The sequence below is a fragment of the Rhamphochromis longiceps genome, linkage group LG6 (assembly GCF_057381845.1).
Source record: "Rhamphochromis longiceps isolate RC_006_pf linkage group LG6, R_longiceps_female_GT1.1, whole genome shotgun sequence".
NCBI lineage: Eukaryota > Metazoa > Chordata > Actinopteri > Cichliformes > Cichlidae > Rhamphochromis > Rhamphochromis longiceps.
Genome location: NC_140562.1, coordinates 20562665 through 20576654, shown reverse-complemented (window position 1 = coordinate 20576654; position 13990 = coordinate 20562665). Strand labels below are relative to the sequence as shown.

General features: G+C 40.4%; 1 protein-coding gene across 1 annotated transcript in view; it reads left to right on the top strand.

Annotated features, from left to right (window-relative positions):
• Window positions 1-560: 560 nt before the first annotated feature.
• hhip (hedgehog interacting protein) overlaps window positions 561-13990 on the top strand; it is a 35267-nt gene continuing 21837 nt past the window's right edge. Inside the window, exons 1-4 of the mRNA XM_085409637.1 lie at window positions 561-1387; window positions 4977-5169; window positions 9730-9874; window positions 12581-12782. Coding sequence (XP_085265763.1) covers window positions 1118-1387; window positions 4977-5169; window positions 9730-9874; window positions 12581-12782 — 810 coding nt within the window. The 5' untranslated portion in view covers window positions 561-1117. The remainder of the gene's footprint in view (window positions 1388-4976; window positions 5170-9729; window positions 9875-12580; window positions 12783-13990) is intronic.

The window sequence follows — 13990 nt, the reverse complement described above, 5'->3', positions numbered from 1 at the left end:
AAAAGTAGTATAAAAAGGCACAGGTTGATTGTTTTTAACAAGTTTAAAAGAGCATATGCAAGTCTTTACGTAGCTAGTAATTACTGCGTATTAAAATAGTCACTGGCTAGTTTACCCATTCTTAAAAGCCTGCGTTAGCTTTCCCCAGAACCGTGCAGGTACAGTTTTAGTAAATGTACCTTAGGTACACCACACTACATCAGAAGAATAATGCTTACTTGACGTACAACTGTAAAGGTTTTTCATATTTATGAACAACGACCGCCGTCTTAGGGAGGGAATTCAGGAGAAGTTTAATAGTCTATTACATTTCTCTCTCGCTATTGTCAAAATAAGTCATTACACTGACGTGATAAGTACAGGAAGGCAGTGAATAATGAGCAACAGTCGTTTTAATCGCCTCTACCGTCGAATGAGCGTTCGGTACTTTACTCCCCCCACCACCTCCTGTCTCCGTCCGCCGCTCTGCCAGGTAACCGTTTACCTCGACGTGGACGCGACTGTGGCCACACGCGCGCTCCCGCGAAGTCATACGTCACTGTGCTCGCTCCTCTTCTCGCGCGCTGGTTAAAAAGAAGGAGGAAAGAGCACGGGAAAACATGTGAGCGCTCTGAGGACTTTAGTGAGAGGCAACTTTTATTTTTCTTATATGTTTTTTTACCTGTGCATGTCCAAACTGCCGTGCTGTGCTCAAAAAGGAATTACATCTTAACGGAACGTCACGGCTTTATTTTTTGTATTTTTTCCACTTCCACTGTTTTGCGGGTTTTGGCTTTTTCTGCTCATCAGGATAAAATGTGTTATTATTTTTGCTTTCATATTGTTATTATTATATTATTTTAATTTTCGGAGTTATACTGTATAACCAGAAGGGAAAAGTAGGGCTAATTTATTTTAAACACCTGTTTTCATACTAACGAATCACATTTAGAACACCTGCGTGTACAAATTTGACTTGTTTTTTTTTTTTCCTGCGTGGAGAAATATATACATATAAAAATATAGTGCACTCCAGGTCAACATCTCTCTCTCTTTTTTTTAAAGGGACGCGTTTTGTTTTATTTTCTATTATTATAATTAATATTATTGCAAGCGCATTTTATTATCTTTTGAGACTATGAAGCATTTGCAATTTGTGCTTGTGCTGGCCATCGCGGTCAACGTGTGGGAATGTGGGGACGCAAAGTTTGGCGAGAGAGGAGAAATGAGCCCCAGGAGAAGAAGATGTTACGACGGAAGCTTGCCCAAGCGGCTGAAGAAAAGGGAGCGAAAACTGTTGCTTGACGGCAGCAGCGGAGGAGAAGTTTGCCACAGGCTGTATCCTCGCGTATCCTGCTGCCCCACCAGGAGAGCCGCCTATCAGATCCTGCACCGCAGGGATCCCAGGGTAAGTTAAAGTCCGTCCGCACACGCAGCATTTTCTTATAATGAAAGGACTGGCTTTTTTATATATATATATATATTATTATTGCTAAGGCACCTGAGGACATGCATTTACAGCCTTTGTGCATTGTCATTCTGCTTCTTACTACCGACAGCTGAATTTGAGGATGGCAAGAGGAAGTTGCCTTGGGCTATGCTGCCAAGAAGAAGTCCTAATTTTTATGTTGCTGTGGGAAAGCTATTGTAGCCTTAGTGGTAGGCGACCTTTAAATAGCTTCAGATGTAATCCCCATTCATAAAACTGTAAGCATATGCGTGGCTTAATTTTATTTATTTATTTCCCCCTCTTTTCAGTATCGCTGTAGCATTTATACAATCTTCGGAGAACAACTTAATCTGCTTCTATCGGAGGCAGCCTTAAAAGTGAAGAAAAATCCTGCTTTCAGCAATAAAATGTTTACCAGCTTCTCATAATACGGTTCAACTCTAATTCGGTGTGTCCAATCCGCTTCGTTGTTACCATGGCAATCACTCGCCCGATTTACGTTACTTCTACGCTGGCCACAGTGAGCTCCAACCGCCGGCTGAGAGTGACAGAAAGAGGCGCTAGGTAACTAACTGTTGAGCCATTTACCCGACAAGGTAGGAGTTCGGCTGTACCCTTTTTTTTTAAAGTCAGCCGTCGACCTTTTTACTGGAACTGGAAGCTGATAAGGATTTTTCCCCTCTTGCCGGCTGTTTGGCAGCCGTTGGTTCTCAGAGTTAACGCTCAGACGTTTGTTTGTCTAACGTCTTTTAAGTGTCTCGCGCTCTTCCACTCTTGACCGTTATGGCGCCAACCGAGGTAATAATGTAAGTGTTAAAATGTAATGCAGCGCAAAGCTCAGAGGGGGGGTTAATTAAACCGCTCTTCGGAAATGCAGGAAGGAGAAAAAAACAGCGAGTGTATGCGGCCAAACTTGTAGCAGATTCCTTTGGATCCTCACCGGGCCATTCTCATGTAAACCACCCCTCGAATCATTCAGTGGCTGGGTGGTATCTCACTTTGTGTTGCGACAAAAAGCCATATTGCATCATTTAATTTGCTCAAGTCATGCAAATAAGAAGGGGTGGGGGGGTCGAAACTGAATAGGACGAACTCGACTTCTCCTCCTCCCAACTACACTGCCCACACACGGAGCCCTTTCTGATTATGGCAAAAGAATAACAACAACACCATTGTGTTTGTTGGTTTCACTAATGGGAGAAGCTGGAGAACATCATTCTCCCCCCAGTCATGAGCCCCTGTCCAAGTGTTAATGCCTTTGAGAGGGTGCGTGTCTTTCACTATATCCCCCCCCCCCCCCCCCCCCGCAATAAACTTACACCTATTCCCCGAGGACAAGTGTTTTGTTAACGCTTAGTGTTGCCTACCTCAGTGCTTGTCTCCCTTCTCCTATCCCAGTCTCCCTGATTGTGTGAGGACTGTCCAGATTTTTTCTCTATTTTTTTTATTCCAGCTGAATCGTATTTTACATTTTCATTTTTTTATGTGTTAATGTGTTTCTTCTGTGGATTTTTGCTGTTGAGTCATGCAGATGCGATCATAGAAGGAGCAGCTGTTCTCCCACACAAGGCTGAGCTTTGCAGGTGTGAAGGGAGTTTTAATAAATAAAAAAATGCAATGTAAAAATCTGAAATGACAGGGGAGTTAAGTTACTCATGATTTAATTTTCTTACCCCATTGTAGTTCCACTTTTTTCCCCGATTGTGACTCTGCTCTTGATCTCTGTGAAAGTGTGACAGCTGAGCCTCCTTGTTGCTGTTTTCTCCCTGTTTTTTTTGAGGCGTGTACTCACCAAGATTGAGCGAGAGACAACAAACAAAGGTTCACTTGTTCTGGTTTGGATGATGGCAACATTGGAGCCCATCCCAGTAACATATGGACACAGGGCATGGTTGAGAGCACACAAATGCTACTCTCTGTGGACCTTGTGCCAGCCTATGGCACGCAGAATCAATGGGCAATTTAGAGCAGGAGAGCAGGCATGCCCGCAACACTACAGGGCATGAGCGTAGAGGATACCGAGACAGAGGTACACACTGTACATACAGTGCAGAGCTCCCTTTTGGAAAGGGGTTAGATAAATTGCAGAACAAAGATACCATTCAGTATGATTCTGTCTTTGTTTAGTCCATTACATTGCCTTCTATGAATTGCGATTTCCTATTTGCATGTCTGAAAGTGTATTTCACCTTATGGGCAAAATCAGCACTGTACAACTTCTGAAGAGAAAGTCCGTTCTGCAGCTTCAACTCGCTCTGCAACTAGAGTAAAGTGTAAGGTGTCCATATGTTAGCCTTGGGTCCCCTGGTCTAATTGACTTCGACAGACTGCTAATTTGTTGATACCAGAGAGGGAATGATGTGCCTGTCTATCTCTAAATTGGTGTTTACACATGGACCTCACACAGAGCAAAGCACTACCAGCCTGCTGCCTGCAAACAGCACTTGACCTAAAACAGATTACATTGTGTTTTATTATAGCTAATTTGTTATGTAAATAATCCTGCTAATTTCTTTTGGATGAAGTCTATGTATACCTTTGCATAATCACCCCAAGTCAGGCTTTGAGGCGCTTATTTGGTTTCATTCATTTTTTGCTTTGAAATTTGTCAAGCGTGGGTATCGTAATTTGATTTTAAGTGTTTGTGAACTTGGTAAGTAGGCAGAGAATGAGATGATCTTTTTGTTTATTTCTGTTTACAGAAAGGGAGGTCAGACTGTAGGCTTGACAAGTCTGTACAAAAGGCGACTGAATAAAAAATGTTGCAATTGTATAGAAAATTTAAGCATGTTGAGTATTTCAGGAAAAGACAAAAACAACTTTTAGACCTTTGTTAGAATTCACTTTTATGAATGGGATCATGCATTCTCCAGTGGGAGAACAAGGAGGTAAGTGACATCACTAGTTGCTGCTGAAAATGTGGAGTCGGGTGATGCAGATGCAATTGTGGAGTTGTTGAAGACTTCAAGCTGAAAGAAATAAAAACTAAAACTAAATAAAAACACCCCAAACATATCCACTGTAGAACATTAACAGAGTCCATGGCATTAACATTAAGCTTTTCATGTATGTAGTGAACAAATTATACGTCATATATATCTTATAACTATCTTTAAATCTTGTGAGTACTTGCTTTATATATATCACATTGGCTAATTTCATGTAGTTAAATGGGAGCATAATGTTAGACATCATATACACATATTTACTGAGCTGATATATACAAGCCTAACACTGAAATAAATATACAAAAATATATAAAAGTATATAATTTGAACTCAGTGAGATCATTTGAAAGCATCTTGCGTAGTTTTTCTAAATTCTCAGTGTCGTCATATTCAGGAATTTATAACAAAGATTTGAAAATGAATCTCACAATCTAAACTCTCCCTTCTTCATAGTGTAATATTTATCATGCTGCTATCACCAAATGTCCAGCTAAACCTAAACTATATGTTTGCTTGCGTAGTGAGTGTGAAGTGAGAGGTAAAAGCAAACAGCAAGCCGTTCTAATCAGGCGTATGCCCTTGTTGCGTGTGGTCTCCAGATTTTCTCCACCAACAATACAGAATGTGGACGTCTCCTGGAGGAGATCAAGTGTGCTCGCTGCTCCCCCAATGCCCAGGTGTTGTTCCACTCCTTGGACATGGATAAGATGCCACACAGGGAGCCAGACCTGCCACGGCTCTGCCAGAACTTCTGCCGCGAGTTCTACTACACCTGCAGGGGGCACATACCAGGTAATTACACAGATAATAATAGCCATTATTATAACTTTAATGTTGCCAGTGTGGTTACCTGATGGTATCCAAGTAAACATACACAGTGGAAAAGATTAAGTTAAAGTAAGCATGTGCTATATTTGGTCATTTGTAATTCTCATAAATTCAAATTGATGCGAACATGTTGATTTTGATTTATTAAAAAAAAAAAAATCAAACCCAGCCACACTTCTCATTGAGACTCAGCTTTCACATGCATGTGCAGCTGGAAGATTTTTGAACTTATGCAAGAAGTGGTGCGTCAATAGTCTGGTCTGTGGATATTTATTTATTCAGCTCTTACCTCATCTGACCTCACCCCGATTTGCTGTTGCTTGTCTCACCCATTTTTCTTGCTTTCTACCTCGTTTCTTAATGCATCAGTAAAATCACTTGCCACACTCTGGCTGTACGGACCCAGCACCTGATTAGTGTGCAGGCTGGCCTAGCACATTTGAGTAATCAAATTTGGAGAGTGATTTTTGTGCTTCTTATGACACAGTATCGAGTCTAGCTGTGTTTATGTCATCAGGTGCCGATATTGTTGTTCTCACGTCTCTGTTAGGTCTGTTGGGATCATGCAGGGTTATTTTAATCAGCAGAAATTTGCAATAAATTAACTTTCTGAAGCCCTTGAAGGTAGTAACAATATGCAGACTTGAGACAGTTCGTGACATGTGAATGGAAAATATTAGATATGCAAAGGTGGGTGTGAAAACAAATTTCATGAATGCACTGACAAAATCCAGCCGGCCTGACCTGTGTTCCAGAAAACTTGACTGACTGGAGAAAAGTGAACTATTTTATAACCTGTTCCTGGATGCAACTTGCTAGACTGAACTGCTGGAGTTGATTCTGTATTTGGGATGCATATGCACCCTAGCTGTGGTCTAGACATGACTGCTGGGTGCTTTGCCTTCCTCAGACATAAACTGTCAACTAAAAAAACTCTCTCATGCTCTGCCATTAAACTGTTTTCATTTGGGTAGTAGGTTAACATGATTTGTAAACATAGCTGAAGTGTTGCTGTACTGGCCTCTGTCGTTCCTGACTATTAGATGGCAGAAACACAAAAAAACAAAAAAGCCATTGATGCAACAGTTTTCTATATGTGTAATGTACTGTTAAATGGGACGCCTCTATCACTGAAGCATTTTCTTCTCAGAAGATCACAGGTACCTTCAGAGTGCACACCACACAAGATCAAACACTTCTTGACTGTCTCTTCTCCTACAGCCAAGTCTTCTTCCAGTCTCGGTCGCCACAAACTGATTAGATCTGCTAAGATTTGCAAACAGAGAACAGTTTCAAACACACTTGTCTGCAATCCACCCACATGATACGCTGCAGCTCAAGTCAAATATCAAACACATACATTCCATCGGAGTCCTTGCTCATCTGCATTTAATGGCCTACCGTAGTATCATGTACAACAATTCAACTACAACTGATGTTGGCGAGACGGACTCTACAGAGCAAAGGCAAAGAAGAAGAAGTCTGGCATTGTCAGAGTTACATTGTTTCCTTATGAACTGATAGACATATGGGCTCAGAGAGTCAAACCAGAAAACCTCAAGAGAAGAATCCAGACAAGACTCCCACCCCGTCCCCCCACTGTAGGCTCCTCCCTGTACACCCCCCATCAGCCCCCACAGATCAGCATATGTGGTGACGAATGACACATTTATTTTTCTACAAAGGTTGTGTGTATGTAAAACTGCTGAAGTGCATCAAGATGTCAAGTACTTTGGGTGGGCCACCCAGGTTGCCTTGGAAGATAACCAGATGGAAGTATAACTTTAGCAGTGGGGAGCCAGGAATATGGACAGAGTTCTGTCTCTCACTCTGTGTGTCTTTGCCTTCGCTCCCTTGTTCTCTCACTTCTTTTCTCCTTTGATTTGTTTCCTGCCTTTTTTTTTAATGTTAACTCTTTTACAGTATCTTTTGTTAGTGCACACCCTGCAATGAAGGTAGAAGACATTGTCAAGCATACAAGGAGGTATTGGCGATTCCTGAAAATCATCTCCAAACTACAGACAGATTAATTTGATTGAATGATGTACAATATGAGCAATGCTTTTCTTAGGCATTTGCATAAATGGTAACAATTAAGTTGGAATTTTTGAATGTGCAATTCCTTTTTTTTATTGTACCTGAATATTGTAATGGGAGGCAGCAAAAGTGAACATAACCACAAACCTTGCCTATCAGTGTCACCCGTTTTGCTAATACAAAATCACCAGTCACAGGTATTAAATTGAAACAGTAGCCTTTACTGCACCCATAACTGTCGTTCTGCACCCATGAAACTTCCTACCAGTCCTTGATTAGCCCATGTACCCCTTTTCTCCATAAAGCTATTTACTGCCTTGACTCTCACTTCTGCCTGGGGGCCTCCCACCTTCTCCATACTTCTCTTATGTCCTCCTCCACTCATCCCCGCACCCTCCATTCGATGTCCCCAACCAGCATGGTTAAGATAACTGCAGACACTAGAGTGTGGGTGGTATAGTCAGAGCTGTGTGTGTGTTTCTACGTGTGTTTGATCTTCATGTTATGTTTAGATGTTTGAGGGGATATCCTATCACCTCCAGTATTTGGTGCGGTCAACCCTTGCGGTGTGGGGCACAGGGAGTAGATGAAAGGAGGGACAGGGAGAGTCCTGTTTGTGTTTTTACCACTGGTGTATTTGCTTTCCTCTGTCCTCTGAGGGATTGACTAAAGGAAACAATATTGGTAAGATTGTTTTTAGGTCGCTAAGGGCCCCGAAGACCCACTGCGCACTCTGCTTATTGCCGGGAATAATGTTGTGACTGCACTGGCTCGAGGGGCAGCTCTGTGTGACTCCTGTGTTTATGCAGATTACCCTCTCCTCTGGCACTAAGTCGTTTTAGGTAAACTAGCAGGCCAAAGGGAAATAAGGAATGATGTGATGTCAGTTTTACCTTGAACTCATGGGCAGAATTTATGGAAATACAATCAGTCAGCATTTCGGAACATCATGTCTTTGTTTGGCAATTCAAGTGATGAAAAGCTCTCACCCTGAAAACAATTTTGTTTATTCAGTCACATGCCATATTAAACAGGTGGACTTTTTCATTTCACAGGCTATGCCCATGTGCAGCTCTGTAATGCAAAACAGCCAGACCAGAAGAGTAAAACAAGTAATTTGGTTGGGTTTTTTTGTTTGTTTGTTTGTTTTTATTTGATCAAAGAACATTTTAGGATACCTGTGACTGGCAAGAAAAATGAAGGAATAACATTTTTAACTCCAGCTAAGTGAATGAACACAGTTTGAAAATTGGAAACTGCCATCCAGCGTCACCAGATTAGTTAACCGTTAAATGTGTTGATTTTGAGAAATAATGATGGGAAAAGTTGTAAAAATGTAGTTTTAGAAGAGTTTTGTAATTTGGTAACTTTTTTGACATTTGTTTTCAAATTATTTTTTCTGTATCTATAGTGTTGCAGAATATATTCAAGGGGGTATATGTGTGATTCATGAAATTAATTTGGTTCCCATAATTCACTGCGATGGAGACATATTGTTTCTGGTATAGAGTCAGATGCTTTTGGCAAGGGTTTACCTAGTTAATAATTCTAGTAATCATATATTTGGCTTTCTTTGTGTCTCACATTTTTCAAAATGATTGAACTCCTTGTGGAGCTTTGTGGAGTCTTCGTTGGGATGCAGTGGGGTTTTTTTCTTTTTCTTTTTTTCCCTAGAAATAGCTTTCTTAAGACCACTTCTGTGTATGTCACAACCTAGTCAACCATCAAATGATCTATGAATCAGTTGAAGAATTATATTTTTAGTGCCAAACAGACAAAATTATAGTCCTCATCATGCCAGTTCTTGTACTAGGTTTATTTCAGATTTTTTTCATGTACAACGGCTGAGATGTGTACTTCCTCAGCAAGCTTGATGAATTTTGCTGCCACTTGCAATGTGTTGCTGTTCATTTCCAGTAAGCTTTCATTTAGTGTACATCGACAGCGCACACTGGGTTTAACTATCTAAAGCAGTTATAATTAAAGGATCATCCAGCTGTAGCAAATGCAACCTCATTATTGCATGGTGTTGAACCAACTGAATAGAAAGACAGTCTCTTCTACTAGGACTAAGGCATGAGCATTATTTCATGAATAAAAATAATGACAAGGTAAACTAAAATTTAGAATGCAGTCATTCTTCTTTCCGGAAGAGGTATAGTTCACTGTAGAGCCCTTTCTAATCTGTGATCCATTTGGTTTGGCCCAGTTTGCTTTCACTTGTTCTTTTCAGCTCAGTCTAGCCAGGATTTGTTTTGGCTCGTCAAGTAAAACTCCAACTCTCCCCGACATACTAGCACATCACATCATTTCTCATCACATCTCTCTTCTTCTGCCTCCACTTACAATCTCATCTTCTCTTGCATAATAGCCACAATACATTATAGGCAAACCAAAGCAAGCAGGCCAGACGAGCCAAGTATAAGAAGCCATGCAGTATCTAGTGAGTGTATGACTCCATATCTCGGTATCTGTTGTGTTTTCTAGAACTGTTCCAAGCCGATGTGGATGAGTTCTGCCAATACTATGGGAGGAGAGATGCCAGTTTGTGTTTTCCAGATTTTCAACGAAAGCAATCACATCATCAGGATTCTAACTACTTGGGAGATGAGAAAATAGAAGAAATCAGCAGGTATGTAGTCTGACTTTTACAGTGTTTTACTGCATTGATTGCGTGATACTATGGAAGCTCTAAAGTAATTTTTAAAATAAGTTTTGACAGTGCCATGTGTTCTAACAAAATTAGCTTCTTGGGTTTTTTTTCTATACCTATGAGAAGCAGGCATAGCTTTGGAACATGTTTTGGGTTCACTGGTCCATTTTGACATGGTCCATACTTTCAAACTGACATGCCATGCAATTTCTCCTGTAATCCTAAAGTTTGTACAGACTGCTTTTGCTCAGCTTTGCTAACATAATGAAAATGCTTATCCTGCGTCATTCTGTTTTCCTCCCTCACTGCAAAGGTCTGTACATCACAGAGAGCTTTGCCCTTTAGTCCATGGGGGGGATGCCTTTCATCTCAGTTTTCCCTAGGGCAGAAAGGCCAGAGACTAGGCACCTGAACAGCAGCAACCAACTTTCCGTCAAATAACTTCCGACAGTTACTGAGTTAAGGGCTTAAATTGTCTCTTCTGTCTCATATCCTCTGAGAAGTGTAAGCACATAAATGACAGTGAACAGGCTCCATTACTTTAAAAGAGTGGGAGAAAGAGCCAGAATTAAGTCAGCCGAGCTATCAACTGAGAATATGAGCTTCATTTTGGTGATTTAAGGCACAGAGCTTAAATGCCCTGTGTTCCTTGCACAATGCAGTGTGGCAATTGTGCACTTTTATGGTATAGGCAAAAAAAATTGTCATATATGTTGTCACTGGGTGGTGTGGATGATTATAGACAGATTTTTGCCATAGCACTTCATATTGACCTCTCTTATGTAGATTAACCTAAGTAGTCATGTCCACAGCCTGGAAATCTGCAGGGGTTCTTGCCCTCGTCTCACACTGGCACATTTGAGGGTAAATGTAGGTGGATGAGGTTGAACTTACTGGGTTTTCTTCTTTCAAAGAGCCAGATCTGACACACACAATTATTGCCCAGAAAAATCAATGTTTTGAATAAAGATGGGCAATGGCATTTTTCTTATAATATTTTATTGTTCTGAGTGTCATGAATTGCAGATAGAGTGCTCAAGTGCAGATGCCTGGAGGCAGGCAGGTTAAACAGAAAATCTATCTTTATTAGGTGGACGTGATGTTCAATAATCAAATAATGAAGTCCACGAACTGAGACACAACAAATACAGGGAAACACACTAGGAGAGTAAACAGGTTATAAAATGAAATAAAGTTAAACCAGGAGTAAACCCTCAACCTATAATCAGACAACTAAGAACATAAACTCGCAAAGAAACCAAATAAAATGTCTAAGAACAAAGAGTACAAAGCTTAAAAAAAACCCTCAGAGCTCCAAGACCCAGGATCATGACAGTCAATAAAATATGACAGTGCAGCTGATTTAGTTTTGCTTTGCATGTAAATGGATTTAGTAGTTATCAGCTAGGACACCTTTTAAATACCTACAGCAATAATTGTTTTTAATCATTGTCCAGGTAATGTATACTGTTGCCGGATATAGTGTATTATTCTTTTAGTTTATGTATGGAAAAACCCTCAACATTTGAAGCCTACGGCGTAAAGCTATGGAGGTTTCACTGCTTTCAGGTCTGTTTGTCCCAGTAGAGGTAAGGGTGACTGCAGATCTGTTCAGTGTGATCACCTTTGGCCTGTGATCAGACATTTATAGAGCATAATAGGTCATGATTATGAAAATGATGTGGATCAGTGAACCATAGCTCTTGGTGGTATTTGCATTTCTTTTAGATTATGTTCTGATAAAATGACAAGATATCTTTTTGTGAGAAAAATGTTCCTGTAGAATCAATGCCAAGATTCACTGAACTTGTTGAGGTGGCAGGTGGTTGCCAAATATCTTATAAAGACCCTGGTATGTTTTGGGGGTTATTTTGTTTTTATCTTTCATCTGTACTGCTACCTGAAAGTCTTCCTGTTCTGTCTTATTGCTGGATTTACTGACATAGTCATTCTCTGTTCCTGTTCATATCTGGCATTAAAATGTGTCTTAGATTATTTGTTCACTGCTGAATAAATCTAAGTATAGAGATAGTATAGTACAGTAGAGTATTGAATGCACCCATGAAGCAGTCACATTGAGTCAGTCAGTCAGTCCATTATTTCTGGTGGTCTGCACAGCAAATGGCATCAGTTCTTTTAGTAGTACTCTAGTGATTTGCCTCTCCCTAGTGAAAAACAGCACTTTGGCAGAGTGAATTGAGTTGTTTACCTGCAGCTATCATTAACCATTTATTTTGAATAATACTGTTGTGCAAGGAAAAATAAAACACTTTATAGTGTTTGACCTTGCTTAGCTATGGTTCAGCTCATGTGCTCAAAACTGGTCAGTCAGGGTGGTGGTTCTGGATTGGAATTTAGAGATAATTGTTGGTAACAAGTAAGTTCCAGTAATTTAGTAGTCCGTTTGCTCTCTGGTTGCAAGCAGAATTGAGTTTGCAAACTTGAGCCCATGCAGGATTCTAACATTTGGTCTTAGCAAGCGGAAATAATGTAGAGTACTTGTTTGTTTGCCTGTAAAGTGGGAGAGTGAGATCCGGTCAAAAGTGGTCACTCGATACGTATGCTAATGCCAAGTGTGAAATGACGCACTTAGCACGGTCCGTTTATGATCGGATCACCCAAGACGCATGTTGATGGCAAATATGAACAGGGCCCTTGACATTTTGTATCTTCCTTGTTACCCAGGAAACACAAACACAACTGCTACTGTGCCCAGGAGGTGTTGAGTGGTCTAAGGCAGCCGGTGGCTGTGGTGCACTGTGGAGATGGTTCCCAGCGGCTCTTTGTCCTTGAGAGGGAGGGAATTGTCAGGATACTCAACCATAACCTCGAGCTAATTAAGGAGCCTTTCTTGGACATCCACAAGATAGTGCAGAGCGGCTTGAAGGTAGGACCAACTTTGCCTCATACTGTTACCTGTGAATTATAGAGGTAATATGTTGAACTAGATAATCATAGTTGTAAAGAACAAGGGGAAAAGAAAGAAAGAAAGAAACATGGCTGAGAGTACATAAAATATTTCTGCTACATTTCTAGAGTAAGGAAGTAATACAACACATGTCTTCCCAACACAAAATGTTTTCACCTGTGTAATGAAATGTCTCCAGGCAAGGAAAATCCCTTGGCAGTCTTGCTTGCATACTATTAGTATTATATTATATGATTAGACCAAACAAGCAGTCATTCATTAATTGTGATTGTGCATTGCGCTATTACCTGCTAATTAAATGTACACAGTGCAAACATTAAGCAAACTGATAATTTCTGCTACCTCTCATTAGAATGGTTAATGGCTTTCTTAATCTCTTCCATATTGTTCCTTTAAGGGTTCCAATATTATAGGGTCTTATTTATATGACTACCACACGTGATAATGGGAATGACAGTTAAGTTTAAATTGTAACCTTGTTTATGCTTGTAGTTCAGTTAAACAAATAACTTCATATTAGAGGTCTGTGAAATCTTTTTTTCCTCGTCCTGCACTCTTAGTGTAGTCATTGGGGTGTTATTAATACAAATAAAACCTGTAGACCTGAAAAGGCGGATCTAGCCGCACCTCTGTAACATTTAACTTGTCTGTCTGACCATCTCTCTTGCCAGAAGAGGGAGGATGGCAGGGTAAACATATGTTCTACTTTTGTTTGGCTATCTGCCCTATGTGGGAAAAGTAAACATAGCCAAAGCAATAAAAAAAAAAAAGTGCACATGAATTTTATTGTTTATGTCTTTTGAACATGATACACTCTTTTGGAAATAGTTAGGCTTGCTGTGTCCTTGAGTTGATGTATTCTCAAAAGTATGTGTGCCGTGCTACGCTGCTAGTTCTTGAAATGTCTTCTTTCTTTTTTTTATAAATTCTCTATGGATATATCATTTCCAAAGACACTTAATCTTCTTGAGATTTATTTTTATATCCGTAGAGCTTGGGTAATCACAGATTTTGAATTTGGTAATTGTTCAGGAATTGTTTAGATTGCATGAGGAGATGTGGTAGCTTAGATGTCTGTGGGGGGCACACTCCCAGACAGGAAGTTTATCCATCACGCATGCCTCTTGCTCCTCCACTGACAAGGTCCTCTGCTTACAAGGAGTCAA